Source organism: Dysidea avara, chromosome 2 (assembly GCF_963678975.1).
Source record: "Dysidea avara chromosome 2, odDysAvar1.4, whole genome shotgun sequence".
Taxonomy (NCBI): Eukaryota; Metazoa; Porifera; class Demospongiae; order Dictyoceratida; family Dysideidae; genus Dysidea; species Dysidea avara.
In genome coordinates, this window is record NC_089273.1 from 17,444,665 (window position 1) to 17,467,113 (window position 22,449).

At 38.2% G+C, this 22,449-nt stretch overlaps 1 protein-coding gene across 1 annotated transcript; it reads left to right on the forward strand.

Annotated features, from left to right (window-relative positions):
- The first annotated feature begins 8,680 nt into the window (after positions 1 to 8,680).
- LOC136247874 (uncharacterized) lies at positions 8,681 to 16,099 on the forward strand. Its single transcript, XM_066039694.1, has 3 exons — positions 8,681 to 8,691; positions 8,760 to 8,871; positions 11,822 to 16,099. The coding sequence occupies exons 1-3, from the start codon at positions 8,681 to 8,683 to the stop codon at positions 16,097 to 16,099; spliced, it is 4,401 nt and encodes a 1,466-aa protein (XP_065895766.1).
- The last annotated feature ends 6,350 nt before the right edge of the window (positions 16,100 to 22,449 follow it).

Sequence of the window (22,449 nt, forward strand, 5' to 3'; positions counted from 1 at the left end):
CGGATAGTAGTCTAAAAACCAGAATTAATTAAAACCCACTGATTTGGGCATGGTTCACAAAAGAAGTTGGCTTGCTCATAGATAATATATTCTACGTACCCATGATTGGTGTCCACCTATCCACCTTTGATGTTTGTTGTGCTGTTAGCATTGCCTCATTAACATGTCATTCCCACCCCTCTCTTGAGTACAGTATGTATGGTAAGGGATTTATTTATTGATCATTACTGAGCAGACAGCACTGCCACAGCTGATGTGCTCGGGGAAAAGAGTAACTAGTACAATTACAGGATATTAATCATGTAGTTACAGTGAGTGTTATACAGTCTGCTGAAAAGAGTCATTCTTGATTATTTCAATTACTATGGTAGACTGTTCCAATCCTTTATTGTTCTAGAATAAAATTTTCATTAGTGTGATTAAGTGGATGAGTTTGGGTAAAATAAATTGTCTTGAGTGATATAGTCTAGATCTTTCCTTTGGAATAAACTGGGGAGGGATGATGTAGTGTAGTGTCAAACTCCCTTGTGTAGAAGAAGAAGGCACCTTTCAAATTGGTTCCGATACCCTATACCCTAATATATACTCTAATAGAACAGTCACCACTTCCTTATAGTTATATCCATAGGTATGAACAACTTTCATCTCCACCGAGACAGTATCACAGAAATGTTAAATGAACTAAACTCTTCAAGAACATAGAAAGCAAGCACACCTCATCCTACTGTGTAAGATAGTTAATCACTTATTTATACTTATCCCAAATCACTGTCTGCCATCATAAATTGAACTGCTTCCCAAGCTCATCATGATCAGAACGTTATTCATATAAAATCTTCTGTAAATGCTTAGCTCTATTCATTCCTACCCAGAACTATTCCCCATGCAATGGAGCGTTAATCCTAAAACATTTAAACAATTAACAACTCCTACTTTGTAATTGTAACTTAGCACTTATCGTTATTATAACTTAAACTAGCTATATAGGCACTTGTGTGTACATAATGTGTACATTAGCGTTAAAACCCTGCCGGGTGATTGCTATTAATAAATAGATAAATAAATCTGCATCACCATCCCAGACACACTTAATTATATAGCCTGCTAGCAAATTAAATGCATGCACATGGCCCTTTGGGGGAAGACATCTTATTGATCAAGACAATAATATACCACAATTGAATTTGGTAGGAACTTTAATTAAAGTTTTATGAAATTCAGCACTGTATGAATGCTAATAAGCAGAAATCAAAATTGCACCATGATTACTCTCCAAAAGAAATTTTCCTTCCAAGAGTGAATTTGGTGGCATTGAATTTTAACTGAAAGTTTTTATTGAAATTTAATACTACTGAGATAGAAAACAGAATTAGTAGTTAGGCCATACTAAAGCACAAGCATGCATATCTATAGATCTAAGCAGCTGTACTGCAGGCTGAATATCCGTTATGAAGCCATAGACATTATGCCGCTGGTGTGTAGTGTGCAATAGTATGATCCTTATAGCTATAGAATATCTTGTCTCTTGATGCATTAACTGAGGTGGGAAAGGAAAGGTATTTAGGTTTACAAACAATGTTTATAATTACACCGCTCTCAACTGTTGCATTATAGACAATATGCTGTTGGAGTATTTCAATCTCAAATGTAGTTCCCATGATCATGTTCCCCTTATGCTATGCCTATATATGGGTATAGCAATTCAATGGACATATTTGGACATAATAAATGAGCTGCACAAAATTATGACTCTAAACTGCTTAGCTATGTAAAATGAGCAATGTCAGGGGCGGATCCAGAGTTTCGAAAGAGGGGGGGCACCTTTCTGAAAAACAGTTGAAGACCAAAAAAACTTGCTGAAAACCAGTTGAAGACCAAAAAAAAAAAAAAAAAAGGTCACAACAATAATAGCTAGTTATCCTTACCTACTATATCACGTCTGTTATGTAAAATAAAATCCTATTTGTAGCTTCATAGGTAAGCTACACTGCCTCATGAACATTGTGACTGCTTTATTAGAGTAATTGACTGCTCTATTAGAGTATATCGATCTTGTATGCAATTTCTTGAAGGGGGGGGGGGCATTTGCCCCAAATGCCCCATCCTGGATCCGCCACTGCAATGTACCCTATAAAATTTTTCTGAAGTGTGTATATGTGTGTGTAGGAGGGGAGGGGGAGCACTGGCCCCCTTGGCCTCCACCCTATGAATCCACCTCTATTATGCTATAGGCTATATCTACATTTTAATCTGTATAGTGCTCAATGCAGAATTACAGCACTAGTGGATTAAACACTATACTGCATGCCATTGGATTTTATTGTCCATGTATGAGTTCAGATCTAGAATACAAACAATACACTAATGCAGGACATCAAAGTGGGATCAGGATATGTCAGAATCACAATAGGTTTGCTACAAGGTGTATAGAGTCAAGTTACTAGGGCCCGGGTCATGATTATCAAGTTCTAGCCCTGCATGGTGTGACAGTATTGTGTTACATTGTAACCTTATAAAAATTTCAAATGGATTTAATTTATTTTGTATTTGTCACTTTTGCTGATTAAATTATGTTTGTAAGCAGCTATAGGCCTCCACTGAAAATCAGTGTTTTCACTGAGTGCATGCCGGGATCTCCTACAATTAGCCTAGCTATATACACAACGTTTTTTGTGTAGATTTTTCATTCATAGCTAATTGTTTTGATTACTTTTTTGTGCTTGTCAACGTGCACATACATAGCTAGGTACTATAGGAACACATTTAGTACTAGATATGTGTATATAGTCTCATGTGAGTGTATAAGTGTATGGAAGATCAAATTAATAAAAATAATGATTATGTGTTTCAAGTTATTCAAGCTTTGCCCCACAACCTCTACATAGGATAATTGGAGGATTTGAATTTCTGAGAGAGAAAAATCTCCAGTCTTGTGCCTTTGCTAACCCTTCAGTCAAGGTATCTCCCTTGCTGCTCAGTATAGTTATTCCTGCATGGGACAAAAAAAGTCATTTATTAAAAGTAGCTACAAATTAGGTCTACATCTGAAAATAGGCTAGTGGTCAATCCCTCTTTCACTACTTCCCACCTGTGTATTTATGTAGCAGTACTAGTGCATGGACATCAAGGAAATTTAATATGCAATTAAACTACTAGAACCATATATGCAACTTCAACTAAATAGTGTATAATATTATAGCCTGTGTATAGTTAAAGGAGTTGAGTAAGTTTATGCAAGTTCTTATAACTTATAAACTTGCATGTAGTGCCATCCATGCACTACAGAGCAATTCTTGTGACATCACATAAATAATATGAAATCTGTTTATTCAAATTTTCTGCTGAAGTATAGAAACATACACAATGAATTTGCTATATTGCTGATAATTGAGTGTGATCACAGGTAGTAGTAACCTGCTATAATTTTATATTTCACACATTTGTGTCAAGTTTATAGTAAAGCAGTTTTTAGTATCCCAGGATAAATATGTATTTGTGGGCAATATTTCAAATGACTCAGAGATCTCACCTGACTGCATTGTTTAGTGATGTTTACAGCTTGGGACTAGTCCAGTATTCATCCTATGGCTCTGCCTATCACAGTACCTGATGCTGTGGGCTACTTCCAAGGTTTCAAAGTGTACAATAAAGCCATTATAGTATCAAAACAGTGAATTATCGATGGTTTGGAAACTTAATTCCTAAATGCTGTACTCATCCTCATTTGACAAGTCAAGTGGAATCACACTAATGCCTTGATGTAATTAAGTAGATCCCATTTGTGGCATGGAATAAGGCAACAAATTTTGCCACTGCCAAGAACTTGGAAGTATATTCTAAACCTGCAGACTTTAATTTAGAGTAACGAATATAGGTTGGCAGTAAGGTTGCCGCTTATATTACCTATTGTTTCGTAAATCAGGATATATACATAACAACGAAATATAAGTGGAGGCAGTAGGGTGGTACTAAGCTAACTTGTCTACAATAACTATACAATACAGGATGTAAACATGTTATATATTATGAGATTCACAATTGGTTTGAGGATGGCACTTACACAACTATGTGACCTGGCTTCTATAATGAATGACATTGTAGTGTCATGATGGTCATGCAGTTAGTGTATGAAGTGTTGTATATCAGGATGTAGTGTGGGATTATAATAATCTGAGTATGTGTCATATGCAGCATTTGTATTCCTAGAATGGCATGGGTAGCCACTGATACAAGGGGTATGCATGTCTAAATGTTGGTATAATTGTGTAAATCTAAACAAAATTACTGTAAAGTCTGTGTTATGATATAACTGCCTGTATTCTTAAGCAGTTGTTATAGTGGACCAGAAAACTCCTCCTTTGGTTGAAGGTATTTGACTCAATGGAAAGATAATTTGACAGGGTGCTTATGCTGTGGTAAAAGGTTTCACATCAGATAATATCATGTGTGTGGTGAAAATATATAGTTCAACCAAAGCTCATAGATGCTACCATAAAGGCAAGGAATATGTATATATTCTAAAAATAGATTTGAGTATGAGGCTTCTATACTGGTTATGTTGGATCATCTTCACTTTTCTGGAATGTACTATATGAAGGTGATAGTATGAATTTTTCTCCGTGGCTGGTCATGGAGCGTTTACACACTTCATTGAGGTATGTCATTAATGAATGGTGTCTACAGTTCACATTAAGGTTAAAAATTTGTGTGGCATAGTTGCAGGTCTGAAATACTTGCATTCATGTCCTCTTGACATAGTCCACTGTGACTTAACATCCAATAGCATTTTACTTACTAAGAGTTTAAAGGCTAAGATTGGGGATTTTGGTGTTTCCAGGGTGATAATGGTACACTTACTACTCAATCACCAGGTACAGCTTTGAACATGACCCAAGAAACAACACAAACTATATTCAGTTACAGCGAGTAACTGGATGTCTAGATCTACTATTTTGGTTGGATTGTGACTTTCATGTTTACTGGAGTAGATCCTAGTGAGATATCTTATTGAAGAAAGAAAAACCAAATTTCATAAATACAAGAAAATTAGTTACTCAGTGTTTACATGATGAACTTCAAGAAAGACCATTTGAGGCGTTTACTCAGCTACACAATATTGCAAAAGAACAGACCACTAACATGTTGTTAAGTAGTGTCAGTGATGGACAACATATAAATAATGTATCTCTAACAGGACCCATACATTACAGTCATCTTAGTTACATGTTTAAGCCAGGTGGTCCACATGTGATCTACTGACCTATATTTGAATACATCATAAACCAAAGAGCATTTTAGTAACCTTATTTTAGGGAATATTCACCAAGCTCAGTTGACAACTACAATAATTGCTGATGTGCAGCACTTACCCAAAGTTAATATGCTGGTTCAACAAGGCACTAGCCAGCCAAATGCTCCTGACAATTACACATTGTACACACTTAAAAGCTTGCTGAGTAACAAAAATCTACGTAGCTATTCAGCATCCAAATTCTAAGATTTATACAACAATCAGGTATTAGCTAGATGGGCTGTAGTGGACCCAAGGTACTTCTATATTGCAGTGTTAAAGAAAGGCAAGTTTTTTAATTCCATATTGATGTTTGCAGATTTGTTGCTTAGTAAGCTTGCTAAATCCAATCAGTTATTAAACCATGGCTCATTAATGCTACACTACACATTGTATGACAACTAGTTCTGCACCGATGATTGGATTGGTTATCAGAAAAACCATATATCGGCTGTGTTTTTTGTATATCAGTATCAGATTGACACTATTATGAAAATAGCAGCAGATACAGACACATGTATGTGTTTAGAAACACATGCTCATGTGCACCAAATGATGCTTACAAATGCATTGAGTTGCATTTACCTATATTACAATGTTGTTTTACTGCTTCAGTGTTATGTCAGCTGTTGTAGCAATACTGCTGCTACAAACAAGCTAAATTAATCCTTCACAATCAAATTTCTAGTGAAAATAGCTACAAAATAGTTAAGCTGTGCTATATATCAGATCGGCTACATTTATCGGCTTGAAAATATTATCCAATATTGGCTATCAGAATATTGACAAAATCTCATATAGGTGCAACACTAATGACAACACACATTGTATAGCAACACATTATCTATATCCAACAGTTCACCACAATATGTTTAAATAGTCCATCGATTGATGACTAGTCAGTGGCTATTGCAGTTAGCCAGGCTTCTGTTTCTGAGTTAGGATATGACTACAAAGTCAGTACAACTGTGGAGTGGAATTTACTGGCTGATACGATTAATCATCATTCAAGAAATCAAGTTATAAAAGTATTAAAACAAGTATACATTGTAATTATTCATACCACAACAAGCGTTAGGGCGGATCCAGTAGCTGGAAAGGGGTGGGACACAAACAGGTTAAGTTGAAGGTGGTTGGGGAGAGCCAGATTCTCTTGATAGCTGCTGCATTTTTGAAGCAGCAAATAATCATCTCTTAGTAGTGTCTCACTGTTGAGTCTTGCTATTTTAGCATTTGCAGTGAAGTCTTGAAAGGCACTGAATGCCAGCAACACAATAATTATTTTAGAGGAGCTTAGTACACATGAAGGTGCTGGATGACAATTTCACAGCTAGTTTGACCTTGGTTTGCTTTGGTTTCAAGTGAATTTGTAATAAATGTTAGTAAAATGTGCATATTTTCATGAGTTTTATAAACTAATCTTGGCCTGAAATAAAGCTTAGTATTTTAATCAGAAGTATGTAGCTATGACTGGCTCCTGCACAAGGGGGGGAGCATTTGCCCCAAATGCTCCATCGTGGATCCGTAATTGCACAAATGAACACCTTATTGTGGGTATATATATAACTAATGTTTCCACTGCATACTCACAAATAGTTTGTGGCAACCAATAATATGTGTGTCATGATAAAGTACTGATTCACCTTTTTGGATTGCAAAACTTAGAGATCCCATAAATTGCCATTTACCAAGAAAGTCATATGTATCGATCAACACAGTACTTTCTGAGCCATATAAGAACAATTTCTTACATCAACAGTACCAGTGTTAGACCAACTTTAATGGTGACACATACTTACAATTTGGAAGTACTAAGGCAAGAGTTTACTCAATTAAAACCATTAGTATCACTACCCGATGCTAAGCTAAACACTTTATCATTGGCCAGCATTTTTTACTGCTGTGGCCCATACTATTGTTCTTTAGTATATAGCTAGATCAATCAAATCTGGTACACATAACATTACTAGTCAGTTATGTATGTTGTCTTGTAGAGCTTGGACAATGTAAAACTATACAATTTCCTACATCATGATCAGTGCACCTGATAACTTCAGCTGATAGTCTGGACAGACTCACCACAAATGTAAGTGATAAGAGTTTGCTTTGCAAGGAAACTTTGAATTGTTTTTTCGACAAATCGATTCCCAGCTGTAAGAATAGCTACAGCCCTACATCAAGATCTATGCATACCATGCTGATCACTAGACCGTCAATATTTACAGCAAATATTCTGACAACTGAATTTAGTGTCAACTTTACTGTTGAATTTAACAGTAGACATGCAAGGTTCCAGATGAAAGACAAATCCATTATCATTTAACAGTCATCTCGTTGCAATAAAAACTTTGCCAAATGCCTAACTCTTATGTGTTTAGTCAGCAGTTTTGTATTCCTGGATTATTGCACAAGTGCAGCAGACAGTTAATTATCCACAAAGAAACTAGCTATGCAATTACACAAAATGTCACTAGTGCCTCAATGTTCATCATTTGGAACCTAGAAATGTTGTCACCAGATATTACTGCAAATGTGCGACTAGTGACATTATTTTATGACAAAAACATTTTAGTGGCCAAGGCTTATGCTGCTGATGATTATGCATACTGTCATAAATATTATGAGATTGGCCAATATTTTATTCTATTACATTAACGAGTAGTGTCACTTTGCCATATAGCTTGAAGGGTTAATTAATGGGTGGATCCATATGTATCACACGAAGTTTACACAAATCATACAATTTCATTATCTGTATTGGATAATAAATGGTTAACAGAGCATGCTGGTGTAGCTCAACTAGTGGGACATTATAGTTGACTGATTTTAATTATACAAGATGGTCATCTGTTGCATGTGATGATAAATACAACATTCAACCAACTGCGTTAACACCTGTATTAAATATGGTTTCACAATAAACTCTACTTGACAGAAGTACCACAACCAGTTCTGTCACATTTACTTTTTGGTAATTAATGTAAACAAATTTGTTTCTTGGAAATTTGCATGAATTATGACAGTTTTGTGACAAACTTACACATTCCTGAAAATTTCATTTAAGTTTCATTACAGAAACACCATGGAAATAATTATATCATTTTGTGCAGTGTTACAAAGCTTGGTTGATGGTCACTTTCTAATCTCCACAAACACAAAATTTCCCATCTTTCTCTGGAGTAGGACAATTAGTGTCGCCCACTGACTATGAGAAACCTTAGAGATGATCCCTTACTTTTCTAGCTGATCAGGTTCTTGGCTAGCTAATGGCACCTTTGATTACAAAGGAAACTAGTAATGGCTTGAAAAATCATGGAGTAACATCTGGCTTTATGTGAAGTGAGCTGTAAATGGCTGAATCTTTCAAAGCTCTTTTGAAAACAGAATCTTATGTTGTTGAAGTGAGTTAAGTGGCTTCAGCTGTTCATATGGTGAAAATGCTGTGCCAGTCAAGTTGGATTTGTTTCAGCCAATTCCTACCTGGGAGGATTGGTCCAACTCAGTTGGTTGCCAAAGTGTACATGTACGCTGAGTGTGCCCTATACCTTCATACACTCATCTGTGTATGTTTTGAGTACCAGGTTAGACAAGAGTAGAAGTTCGTTAAAGCTTGTTTGGTGACCTCTGATATGACAGAGAAGGCTGTCCCTGTATCAACCTTCACAAGGGCAGCTACAAGAATATTGGTGACATTTCTGTTGCATGCACACTTAAATCTAAATAGTCTGGGGGCAGGAAATTTTGAAAATTACACATTCTGAGAATGAGCTGCCATTTTAAACATGTTAGGAATTGATTGCTTTAGGCTGCTTGTGCTGGCATGAGCAGGGATCTAGAATTAAGAGATGAAGCTATGTACATGCATACAACATACATGCATGGATGCCATTCTAAGGGTTTGGGAACATGCCATCATGAATATTTTCAAATGGATTTAAACTTTTACTATAAATTAAGCAAATCTTATATTATATATATATATATATATCTATATATCTATATATCTATATCTATATATCTATATCTATATATCTATATATCTATATCTATATCTATATATCTATATATCTATATATCTATCTATATCTATATCTATATCTATATCTATATATCTATATCTATATCTATATCTATATATATATATATAAAGCTGAAAATGTCTGTCTGTCTGTCTGTCTGACGGTCACGCTGCTTACTCACCAGACTTGGCGCGAATCGACATAGTCTGTGCTGATAATGAAGCGCTCATCATCCGCCTACTCTAAGATTGTTATCATGAGTTCACGCGTGCTTCCGTTCGGTCTCTACAGCGCGTAGAAGGCCAAGGTGTAGAGAAAACTTGAGCAACATTCCTTTGAAAACCACAGCACATACTGTTCAAGTGGTATGTAGAACGCCTGACTAGCGTGTAAGAGGTCGTGGGTTCAAATCCACGTGTTGACAGATTTTTTTCTTTCTACTCAGTACATTTTTGTGAACACTTTTTTAAAACACGACTTTTTGCTCATCATATCTTGGCATGCAAAGCACGTATCGAGGCGGGACTTTAGCGAAATTAAACGCCCATCATCTGGCAACTCGAGTGTTGTTGTAGCAAATCAATACGTGCTTTTGTTCGCTCTTTATAAGGCGATGAAGGCATTGGTGTAGGGAAGGATCACTGAAAAGTTGAGCTACATTCCTGTCAAAACCACTGATAAACAACTGTGGCGATTTGTGCACCTCCCTTAACCCCAAGTTATTATAACCAGCCAGGGTTCAATCCCGCCTAGGTCATAACTTTTTTTTTTCACTTATGGGACCTTTTTGATGCACCTTTTTGCTCTATCTGTTCCATGCAAGTCTTCATCTACAAACTCTTATGATCAGTTTTTCAGCACTGGCACTGAATTACCTCACATAATAGGGACTCTTATAGCACTTTTGGGACAGGGCAGACAAATTGCCAACATATTTGTCCATCTGTGTGTTGGTCCAGTGTGTTGTATTAGAGTAGGTAAAAGCTTCATTCACCAGTATCCAGAATATCTACATCTTTGTTTTAAGCACATAGGTGTGCACTGACATGAAAAACTGTTTGTTCAGACTTACCTCAATACTGCTGTAGTAATAGGCAGCTTGCATGATTGAACAAATACTACTGTGCATCTGAAAAATGATAATACTGGCACCATGCAGATCCATAGTTTATACCGAGGAACTGCATCTGACCTGGCACAACTGTTTCACTATCCTGCTTACATGCTTTCACTCTAAAGATTCATACATTACCTTATTGGTCAATTACACTGCAGGTGTTTCAAAACTGGGTTTTTGTATGGCAAGAGGTATATGTGTCACTGCAACATCAGAACTGAAAGTGCATAGGACAAGTTCTGAACTTTTGCTTGCCATGCAGTAACTATAACTGCAAATTGTGTTGACTTTAAATTATGCTCAAGTTCATTTCTCTTTGTGACAGTCGGTAAGGTAAACATCAAAATGTAGAAACTGAAACTGTACCGTGTGTACACAACCTGTATGTAATGTAGGGTATACTGTATACAATTGCCTTAGCTCGCATGCAGTTTAACTAATTAGCTAGCCTTGCATGCATGCTTCACTATAAATTATTATGTACTGCATAAGGATCATGTACTTTAAAGCACTATCGATATACATGCTACACAGCAAATATAGGACACTAATATTTATGCTTGGTTCCCAATATATTAATTATTGTTGCATTAGTTCTCATGTAAAGCAGCAAAGGTTTCGTTTGTTCTATACAGCACGTTGAAGTCACTGGTAGGGAAGATGCACTGAATAATTAAATTACATTCCTGTCAAAACCACAAACAATAAACTTTAGTGTTTTGCATCATTAATGACATAAGAAAACCTCATGCTCTTTAAAAAATGTGACATCACCATGTACCCTACATAGCTACATTAGCAGTGCTGGTGTTTGATGCTTAGTCCCTCTTCGTGGCATTAAAATGTTTAATGTGGAGATGGTCCTGCACATAGGGCAGGTACCAATGCTAGTATATCTATATCTATCTATATATATAAAGCTGAAAATGTCTGTCTGTCTGTCTGTCTGACGGTCACGCTGCTTACTCACCAGACTTGGCGCGAATCGACATAGTCTGTGCTGATAATGAAGCGCTCATCATCCGCCTACTCTAAGATTGTTATCACGAGTTCACGCGTGCTTCCGTTCGGTCTCTACAGTGCGTAGAAGGCCAAGGTGTAGAGAAAACTTGAGCAACATTCCTTTGAAAACCACAGCACATACTGTTCAGGTGGTAGAACGCCTGACTAGCGTGCAAGAGGTCGTGGGTTCAAATCCACGTGTTGACAGATTTTTTTCTTTCTACTTAATACCTTTTTGTGAACACCTTTTTAAAACACGGCTTTTAGCTCATCATATCTTGGCATGCAAAGCACGTATCGAGGCGGGACTTCAGCGAAATTAAACGCCCATCATCTGGCAACTCGAGTGTTGTTGTAGCAAATCAATACGTGCTTTACATACGTTTCAAATAGTGTTGTACAGTACAATGCCAAAGCTCAAGCGATCAACTTCTTCACTCCGCGCGTCTCAGGCAGAGACGCAAACGAATTCAACGACAAGACAGGAATAAACGATGGCAAGCACAACTACGAGACACAGCTGCCCGAAGAGAAGCCCGTCCAGACCCGGTAACAAGAAATGAAGAACAACTACGAGACACAGCTGCTCGAAGAGAAGCCCGTCTAGACCCGGTAACAAGAAATGAAGAACAACTACGAGACACAGCTGCTCGAAGAGAAGCCCGTCTAGATCCGGTAACGAGAAGTGAAGAACAGCAACGAGACACAGCTGCTCGAAGTGAAGCCCGTCTAGACCCGGTAACGAGAAGCGAAGAACAGCAAAGAGATGCAGCTGCTCGAAGAGATGCCCGCCTAGAGCCAACTACAAGGAGGGAGGAGCGACAGCACGACCAACCACAGCACCAGCTGGCAAGAGCTGATCCACTATACCGTGCACAAGAGCAGCAGATGAAGAACACAGAAAGACATCAGGTACATGCAAGCACACACCCTAGCTTTAGAGGCCTTAATTACCAGCCACACAATTTCTTTAGCACAACTGATGTAGGCACACTTAGCATAGAATGTTCACATTGTGATGCATTAAAGTTTCCTGGGGAAACCGAGTCCCTTTGTTGTTCAAAAGGTAATGTCCAACTAGAGCCATTCCCTCAACCACAGCCGTTCTTACTGCACCTGTATGAGGGTACAGATAGTGATGGTAAACATTTTCTAAACAACATACGTAAATATAATTGTGCATTCCAAATGACCAGCTTTGGTTGTAATGAGATAGCTTTCCCTGGCTTCAACCCCTCCTTTAAAATACAGGGTCAGGTATACCATCGTATTGGTAGCATGGTTCCCTCAACAGGTGAGTCCCCAAAATTTTGTCAAATTTATTTCATTGACAATCAGGAATCTCAAGTGGCCACTAGGTGTCAAATAGTTGATGGGTTAAGGCCAGACATTGTTAGTGGTATTAATCACCTATTGTATCATGACAACCACTATGTACAGCTTTTTAAAGTGGCTAAAGAAATATTTGACCAGCAGGATGAGCCAATAAATATTAAAATTGTTATCAATGAAACAAAGAGACCTACAGGTGAGCACTCCAGGAGGTACAATAGTCCCATGTGTGATGAGGTAGGTGTGTTGATGCCTAATGAAAATGCAAACAATAGAGACATAGTGTTGCACTACAGGGATGGTGGCTTGCATAGTATTTCAGAACTGCACAGGGGCTATGATCCACTGCAGTACCCACTGATTTTCTCTCACGGTACTGATGGATGGCACATTAACCTAAAACTAGCTAATAACAAAAAATTAACGGCTTTAGTGTATTACCGCTACCACATCATGGTAAGGCAAAATGTATCTGTGTTGCTTAGGGCTAAGCGACTATTCCAACAGTTCTTGGTAGATGCCTACTGTAAAATTGAAACTGAACGGTTACAATTTCTGAGACGTGAGCAGAAGGCACTCCGTGCTGACTGTTATCAGGATCTACGAGATGCAATCATAGATGGGGATGGGGACCCTAGCAATGTAGGTCGTAGGATTATCCTTCCATCGACATTCACAGGTGGGCCACGCTACATGCATGAGCGCCAACAAGATGCCATGACTTACGTTAGGAAATATAGTCACCCTGATTTGTTTATAACCATGACATGTAATCCCAATTGGCCTGAAATTAAAAATAGTTTGCTTCCAGGTCAGGAGCCCAAGGATCGTCCAGACTTAGTGGCTCGAGTGTTTAGACTAAAGATTAAGAAAATGTTAGAAATGTTAAAAACCGATATGATTTTTGGAAAACCACGGGCTTGGCTGTACTCAGTAGAATGGCAAAAGCGTGGTCTACCACATGCTCATTTCTTGGTGTGGTTAATTCCAGAACACAAGATAACACCTGATAAGATTGATGACATCGTATGTGCTGAAATCCCTGACCTGGCTATTGACCCTGACTTGCACCAGATTGTAATGTCCAACATGGTGCATGGACCCTGTGGTAGCATCAATCCTACGTCTCCTTGCATGGAACATGGCCACTGTAGTAAGAAATACCCAAAACCATTCATATCTGAGACCCAACAAGGTACTGATAGCTACCCAATGTACAGGAGGAGAAATCCTGAAGATGGTGGACAGGTAAGTACCATCACCATGAATGTACGAGGCAGTCGCTGTACTCAGGACATTGACAACAGGTGGGTAGTGCCGTACAACAAGTTTTTGTTGCGAGCTTTAAACTGCCACTGCAATGTTGAATTGTGCATGTCCATCAATTCCATCAAGTACGTACTCAAGTATGTACACAAAGGTTGTGACCAGGCAACATTTGCTCTGCGCTCAAATCAGGTGGATGAGATCTCCGAGTATCAGAATGCTCGCTACATCAGCAGCCACGAAGCTGCCTGGAGGATACTGGAGTTCCCCATCCATGAGAGGTTCCCTACTGTACAGCAACTTGCTGTTCATTTAGAAAATGGCCAGCGAGTTTACTTCACTGAAGACACCGCGAGGGGCCAAGTTTCGGGAGACCCTCCAAAGACCACTTTGACTGAATTTTTCACATTATGTCAAGTTGACAACTTTGCCAAGACATTGTTGTATGTTGATGTTCCAGAGTACTACAAATGGAACAACAAGTCTTGGCACAGGAGAAAACAGGGAACACATGTGGCTGGATATCCTGGTGTTAAGCAAGCTCAAGCCTTAGGTAGGGTCTACACCATCAGCCCACGTCAAGGAGAATGCTTTTATCTATGTTTGTTGTTGCATAATGTTAAGGGTCCACAGTCATTTGCTGATCTGAGGACTGTTGATGGTGATCTCTGTAGTTCCTTCCGTGAGGCATGCCTCAAGTTGGATCTTCTTGAAGATGACAATCAGTATCACTTGGCTATGGAGGAGGCGGCAGTCAGCAACTCACCAGCAAGTCTTCGCACCCTCTTTGCAGTGATACTGGCCTGGTGTGAACCATCCAACCCACTGGAGATATATGACAACCACAAGGAAGCAATGGCAGAAGATTTCTTATATCACCAACGTACCCTACACAGAGATGAACACCTGGAGTTTAATGATGACATTTTCAACTTGGCACTCAATGACTTGCAGGAGAAAGTCATTTCCATGGGAAGTAGGCAGCTGTCTGAGTATGGCCTACCTCAGCCACAAAGAGTGGACAATGATAGGTTTGCAAGAGTGTACCGCAGGGAAATAGACTATGACCAAGGGGAACAGCAAGCATACGTAGATCATAATACAGCTTTGCTTACAGCAGACCAGCGTGAAGTGTATGAGTGTTTTTGTTCCATGGTGGATAGGAATGAGGGAGGTATGCTTTTCTTGGATGCTCCAGGTGGAACAGGTAAGACTTTCTTAATCAACCTTATTCTTGCCAAACTTAGATCTGAAGGTAAAATAGCATTAGCCACTGCATCTAGCGGAATAGCTGCCACACTGTTAACTGGAGGTCGCACCTTACATAGTACCTTCAAAATTCCACTTGACTTGAATGCAATGGATATCCCGATGTGTAGCATTAAGAGAGGAACTGCACTCTGCAAAGTCATCCAGGAAGCCAAAGCCATTGTTGTAGATGAGGCTCCAATGACTAACAGACGTGCATTTGAGGCTATGGACCGCACTCTTAGGGATCTGACAGGTAACAGCCAACCAATGGGAGGAATCTGTATGTTGTTGTGTGGTGACTTCAGACAAATCCTCCCAGTTATTCAACGTGGCACCAGAGGTAACATAGTGGATGCCTGTCTGAAGAAGTCACAACTGTGGGACAGTGTGGTTGTTAAACATCTACACACTAACATGAGAGTGTACCTTTGTGGGGACCAAGCAGCTGGACAATTTGCTGACCAGTTGTTAGCCATTGGAGATGGCAAGTTCCCTACTGAGGATGACACTCTTGATGTTGTCCAGCTACCTGAGACCATGGGTACCTTTGTACACGACATTGATGAGTTGGTGTCCAGAGTTTATCCTGGCTTGCTCTCCAACTTCACAAACATCGCTTGGTTATCGGAGCGTTGCATTTTGGCTCCTCTTAATAAAACTATCCGCACCATCAACACAACTCTGGTGGAGACATTGCCTGGTGAGTGCATCCAGTACAAGTCCTTGGACTCTGTGCCAGATGAATCCCAGGCAGTTGAGTTTCCAACAGAGTTTTTAAATTCTTTAGAAGTCTCAGGATTACCTCCACACTTACTTTCATAGAAAGTTGGTGCACCAATTATAATTTTACATTCCTTGGACCCCCCACAAGTCACCAATGGTACTAGGTGCGTGATCACTAAACTTTCTGCCAACAGTATAGAAGCCAAAATTTCCCACGGTAAGCATGCAGGCCATGAAATCATCATCCCTCGCATTCCACTTATTCCTAGCAACTCTACATTGCCTTTTGAATTTAGACGTGTGCAGTTTCCTATTTCTCTTTGCTTTGCAATGACGGTCAACAAAAGCCAGGGCCAAACTTTTAAAGCTGTAGGAGTAGATATGACTGACGAGAGCTTCACACGTGGAATGCTTTATGTAACACTGTCTAGAGTAGGCTCCCCAGATTGTTTGACACTATTAGTTAGGGAGGATCGCAAAACACGTAATGTAGTTTATACTGAAGTTTTTGTTTAAGTAGTTACACCCATCTGCTGGTGCTGGTGCTGGTAGTATATATTGTGGGTCAGCTCATGTGGATGTGGTAAGGAATGTATCATGGTAAGGAATGTATCGGCTGTGATGTAATTGTGTTTTCTGTCAGTTGTGACTCGCATGGCAGTGGGTTTATTATATTCTACAGGTGTTCAGACAAGTGGAGTATCCGCCCACCCTCCCAGTGTAATGTTTTAATTAGCGTGATTTCCTAACTATCTCTGTAACCAACTCCATTATCCATGTCAAGCAGCAATAAATCATACTATTACCCTTATCACCCACATACAACATTAACACTGGATTGTGCACCACGAAGTGTGGGCTACTGTCATTGACCTTTAACAACACTTACAACTACATACACCAACTACTACCTAGGTAACTACAAACTGGAGTGGGGGCTTAGCAGCAACTAATAATAAAGAAAAATAATAAATTTGGAATTGTTCAGCCCTAGACAGCCCCAGGAAAAAACCTGGTAGGCCTATTATTGTTTTTTTTTGCCTACCAGGAAAAACCCAAAAATACTCCACTCGTGTGTGTATGCACAAAACTAAGTTGTCCAAAAAACTCCAGTTGGCACAACATTAACTACTGATGAATCCACCAGTATTATTAAAGGATGTGATGATAATCAGCTATTTACCACCTTTGATGGGAGATTGAAGACAACTTTGACTGAGGTTACACTGTGTTTGAACCCATGCAAGCGCATTTGAGGTCATACTTGCTGCTGGAGGACAATTACTAGCACGTGATTAGATCATTTGAATGTCACGTGAATATGATACCCACCTCAAAAATTTTTCTGGCATTATAACCCTGTCTGTAATAAGCTACGGTACAGCCAAGGCCAAGGTATCAATAACACTACTCTTGGTGGGTCTTCTAACACAAAAACTATGTGCCATGTGACCTTAGTTGTTTGTACCCTACAAAATGCCCATAATTGCACATTTCTGAGCTGTCAGCAAATACATTGTGTTTATTCACACCTCAGAAATATGCTGTAAATTGCATTTATATTGCTGCTCAAACCCTATCATTCCCAGCCATTAAACAGCCATTTTTCTTTGTTTTGTCTGCACAATGGGATAGAAATAACTGAGCTGGTTTTAAATATTACAGTCAAATCATACATAACCTGTACCTGCACGTAGGGCAGGTAACAATGCTAGTTCTAAATAAATACAAAATGTGACTATTCTATTAGGGTAGTTGACTGCTCTATTAGAGTATTTCGATCTGAACGTTTGATACCTTTGCAAAATTATCTGAATATACTTTACCAGTTTCTTGGAAACTTCAAAAACCCTCTGGATCCCCATATTCAAATTTATAGTATTATAATTAATGGACAGCGCAAAATATACACTAAAGAGATAGTAGGCCAAATGGCTTTTTCATGTCCAATCTCTAAATACTGTTAATACATTTTTTTAAAGTGAATGATGCATTTTTAGACACAGGGATCAATCAAACCTGTTCCATGCAGTAATCATTCTTGGTTATGGCCTAGTTTAGTAAAATTTTCTGCTATTAACTCAAGAAGTTATGCTACCACTTTTTAGAATTATTTGGCCATTCTTGCCTTTGTTAATTGAGCTAGCTTTAAAGATGATGAAACTATAATGGGGTCAGCAGCATGAGTTCACAAAATCAGTGTCCACTCTATGAAGCCAAAATTTATCTTCACTGCTGTTGGTATTTTCATAAGTCACAGATAGCTATGGTGAGTCTTTTTGCCCATGGCTTGAACTTTTGTTTGTCGTTTGTCCAGGAGTTGATTTAACTTGTGGGACTCTGCATGGTCTGGGGAGCATTACAGTGAAAAGTGGAGGCAATGTGTCCATTCTTGCCACAGTTGTAACACTGAGCATCCTTAACTTTGCAGTTTGCTGCATTGTGATTTGAACACTCAAAATGGTAACAGCTTTGTAAGTGCTGGTTAGAGTTTGCTGTTAAAGCTTCTAAAAAAATTGGGCGTAGTGACCGATCACATTTTCTTATCTCTACATGTGTTGATCAAGTGATATAATAAATTGCAGTGAACTAGTTTCTTTGTGATTGCACAGCATTCTCAACTGGTAACTGGTGGCACTGGCAGTAATGTACAGCCACTTGACATTACAGTAACACAAAGGGCATAGTATTTAGTATAATTTGAGACATGTTCTCTAAAGTTAATAGGGTTATTTTCAAATAGATTTAACGGTGGACTATGTCTGTACTACAGGTTACACATGCCAATGTTTGTTCAAAAATGTACATACAAGCTGATAATATACCAAGAGTTCATAATATAGAAAGAGATATATTATGAACTCTTGATAATACATTCTTAGGTAATCCATGGGATGAAAATGATGACTCATCAAAAGACTGAGATGTACGTGTAAGTTTACAGTTCAATACAAAATAATTCGAAGCTGCGTGTTTACTGACATGTTTACACAATTACTTCTTTGCAACTCAATGACTAATTTTAAACTATAATAGTTTAATTCAGCTTCAGCAAGATTCTTCAATAGATCATCAAGGATGATTTTACTGCTAGCAAATATTCAGTAACAATCATGTTGTCTTTCAGTAACATCCCAAACTGTGAATGTAATGACCAGCAGATGATGTCAAGGATTATTAACTGAAGAGCTTTTTTCTACTTAGCAACAAGAAAGCTAGACTTGTCACAAGCCTATACTTACAGTTATTAATTGAAGACAACTCAAAATCTTACTTGATTATTAAGAGTCATCAAGGTCTGTATGCTTACAACTGTTTGCCTTTTGGCATTATCTTAGTTCTAGCTATTTTTCAAAAAGTTATTCTACTTAAGGAATTCCTGTAGTGTGCTGCTATATTGATGACATATCGGCTAAGATGAAGAGACAGTCACTTCTGTATCGTTTACTTGACTTACTCATGGTGTTAGACTGAATCTGGAGAAGGTTGAGTTCCTACTTAAGTCTATTGAGTACTTAGGACATGTAATAACTAAAGATGATATTCAACTTGTCCCTTCCAAGTAAAAACCCCACCTCCTGCCAATATGCAACAACTTAGATTAGTTTTAGGCTTGATTAACTATCATGGAAATTTTTTTGACACTTTTACACCCTTTGAACACTCTTTTACAATCAACAAGAAATAGAGTTGGTCAACTGAGAGTTCCAAACCTTTTTGGAATGAAGAATCAGCTAACTTTAGCTTGTGTTTAGTAACATTACTCATTATAACCCCTAATTACCAATCGTCTTAGTAGTTGATACTTCTATGGAGTAGGAGTCGTAATCTCTGTAACTTTTGGAGACATTCAGAAAGCTGCTAGATGTGATACCATACTTAGTGAAGTCTACCATAATATGCAAGAGGGATGGCCCAACAAAGCACCAATGTGAGAATGAACTTGGTGTAGAGAATGGTTGTATGATGTGTATGGACATGGAGTAAGAGTGTGATTGTTTAACAGACAGTTCATTCACAAGTATTGAAATCTCTTCATGCCAACCACCCTAGAATCACCAGAACGAAGGCAATTGCACAAAGTTATATAATTTGGTGGACTGGACTAGACAAAGCAATTAAAGAGTTGGGTGAGTATTATTAACTCACACCAGCTAATCCAGCTACATCTCTAAATAACACCCTTGGATATGGTCTGCATGTTTATTTTGCAGAGCCATACATACTTGGGTCACATGTATTTCATTGTTGTAGATTTCCACTTGAAGTGGTCAGAAGTATAGAAGTGATGTCAATCACTATATATACCACTGAGAAGACAGTTGAAGTCCTAAAGTCACTGTTTGTTTGTCATGGATGGCCAGAACAACGATTATATGATACTAAACACAAAACAACAATAATTATTGACATCTAAATATGCAGAGCACTCCAGATCACAACCCATGTTTCCACGTACTACTGTATTTTTCAGAGAATACAATGGACCATAAAAGTTGATACCTGGCATATTCTGTCCAGTGACTTTAGTATTGCAATAATAATGGTAGGACCATGAAATGTCACACAGACCAACTACATCATAGAAGAGTAACATCAAAGATTATAGCCACACCTGATACCACGTGCTCATCTGACTGTATTGACATTGACACTTATTCACCACAGGAGGAGGATATGTACCACTAACTCAGCTACAACAGAACCTCCAGAAAAAAAAACAAAAACATTGTGCATTACAATAATGCTGACAATATCTTAGTATGGCTATATAAATGTGTGCTGTCTAATACTTTCAGAGTGTAAATTATAAACTCATTAGTGTGAATTTAGCTTTAGTAAATTAGCTACTTAGAGAATATCCTAGAACTACAAAGTAAGCATCAAGTACAAGTAAATAAGTTTATTCATTCATGAACAAGATTATTGTCCCTACAAGTCTACAATGCCACACTTGGTGTCTCTGCTGCTGTGACAGTTTTTATGCTATTAAAGCTTGCTGCTGCTCTTGCTGTGAGCTACTTTAGCAGGCTACTGCTGCTTGCAGATAGCTGGTGCTTCTATTAATAGCTTGCTCCTGCTGGCAGCTGATTGTTATTGTTATAATTGGCAGTTACTGTTTACTGCTAACTAATCTTTGTACCTGTAGTGTAGAAGCTTGTCATTATTGGTTGTTGTAGCTGCCTATAGGTTATGAACATGAACCTTACTTCTTCTCCTTTTTTATTTTCTACTTCTTGCTGGCCTTCTACTCACTTATTTGATCTTATTGTAATAATGCTCATTACTGCTGCCATTAATACTTCCACTTTCAAATTTACTAAGTTATACTCACTTAGTACACATGCAAAATATAAATTGATCATGCATGTGGTGTGATATTAGTCATGCATGCTACAATGTTAAAACAAAAGTTGGCAGCCATTTTTGACTGAAGTAATCAAATTAAGTATGAAAAGTGTCCCAAACTGCAAAAAAATTCCAAAATGGGACTTTTCTATTTATGCACAACAAAGTTATGGATACTCAATTCTAACAGTGTAGTCCATAGCTACATAACTTTAATTTGCAATTGTCTTGTGTAAGCAATTATTCCAAGGAAGTACGTAGCTTCAGTGAAGCAATCACTGTATAGGTTACACAATTAACTTAGCAAACACACTACAAGTGTCATTTGGCACACAAAAGCAAAGCATTGCTAGGGTTCATTAATATGGTATCCTCATGTGGGTGGAGAATGAGTAGCCTGTGCTAAGCAGTCCCAACCCTTCTTTAGACTATGTAGGTGCTTAATGCATAACTGATAATTTGTATTGTGCAAATACCAGGATAGGGAAATGTAGACACCTTAAATTGACTTACAAAAGTATCTAGTACAGTACAGAATGACTACACATTGTGAAGTGCATAAAAACCCAAGAAAGGTTTGATTTCCATATCCTAGGTCCACTGTTTACACCTACAGTACCACTACTACTACCTACCCATACATGTTTATCACATTCATATATACAGTGCAGATGTAGTATGTGAAGAATAAACTTGATGTTAAAGTATGAAATACTTAGCTACAATGTAAACAAAGTATTTATTGTAGTCACAGTGTTACAGTACTTTGGCTTACTGCCTGTGTTACTTACAAGCATGCAGTTTATGTATAGTTTGGTTTTATAGTACTAGCTACTTATGTGACCACCTCATTGATAAGGCCAGAGCTGGGACACACTGATACAACAGGACCAAACCAAACAATACATTACACTTCTGGATTTGCTACATTTAAAGTCGTACTACACCAGTTGGCCCATATCAACAATGTGGCGACTTATAACAGCTTCATCATACCTCAATCCCATTTGGCAATAACATGCATTGTGCATTCTCTATATTCACATGGTACATACATGTATAGGAGATAATAGAAAGGAGATGATAGGATTAACAATGAT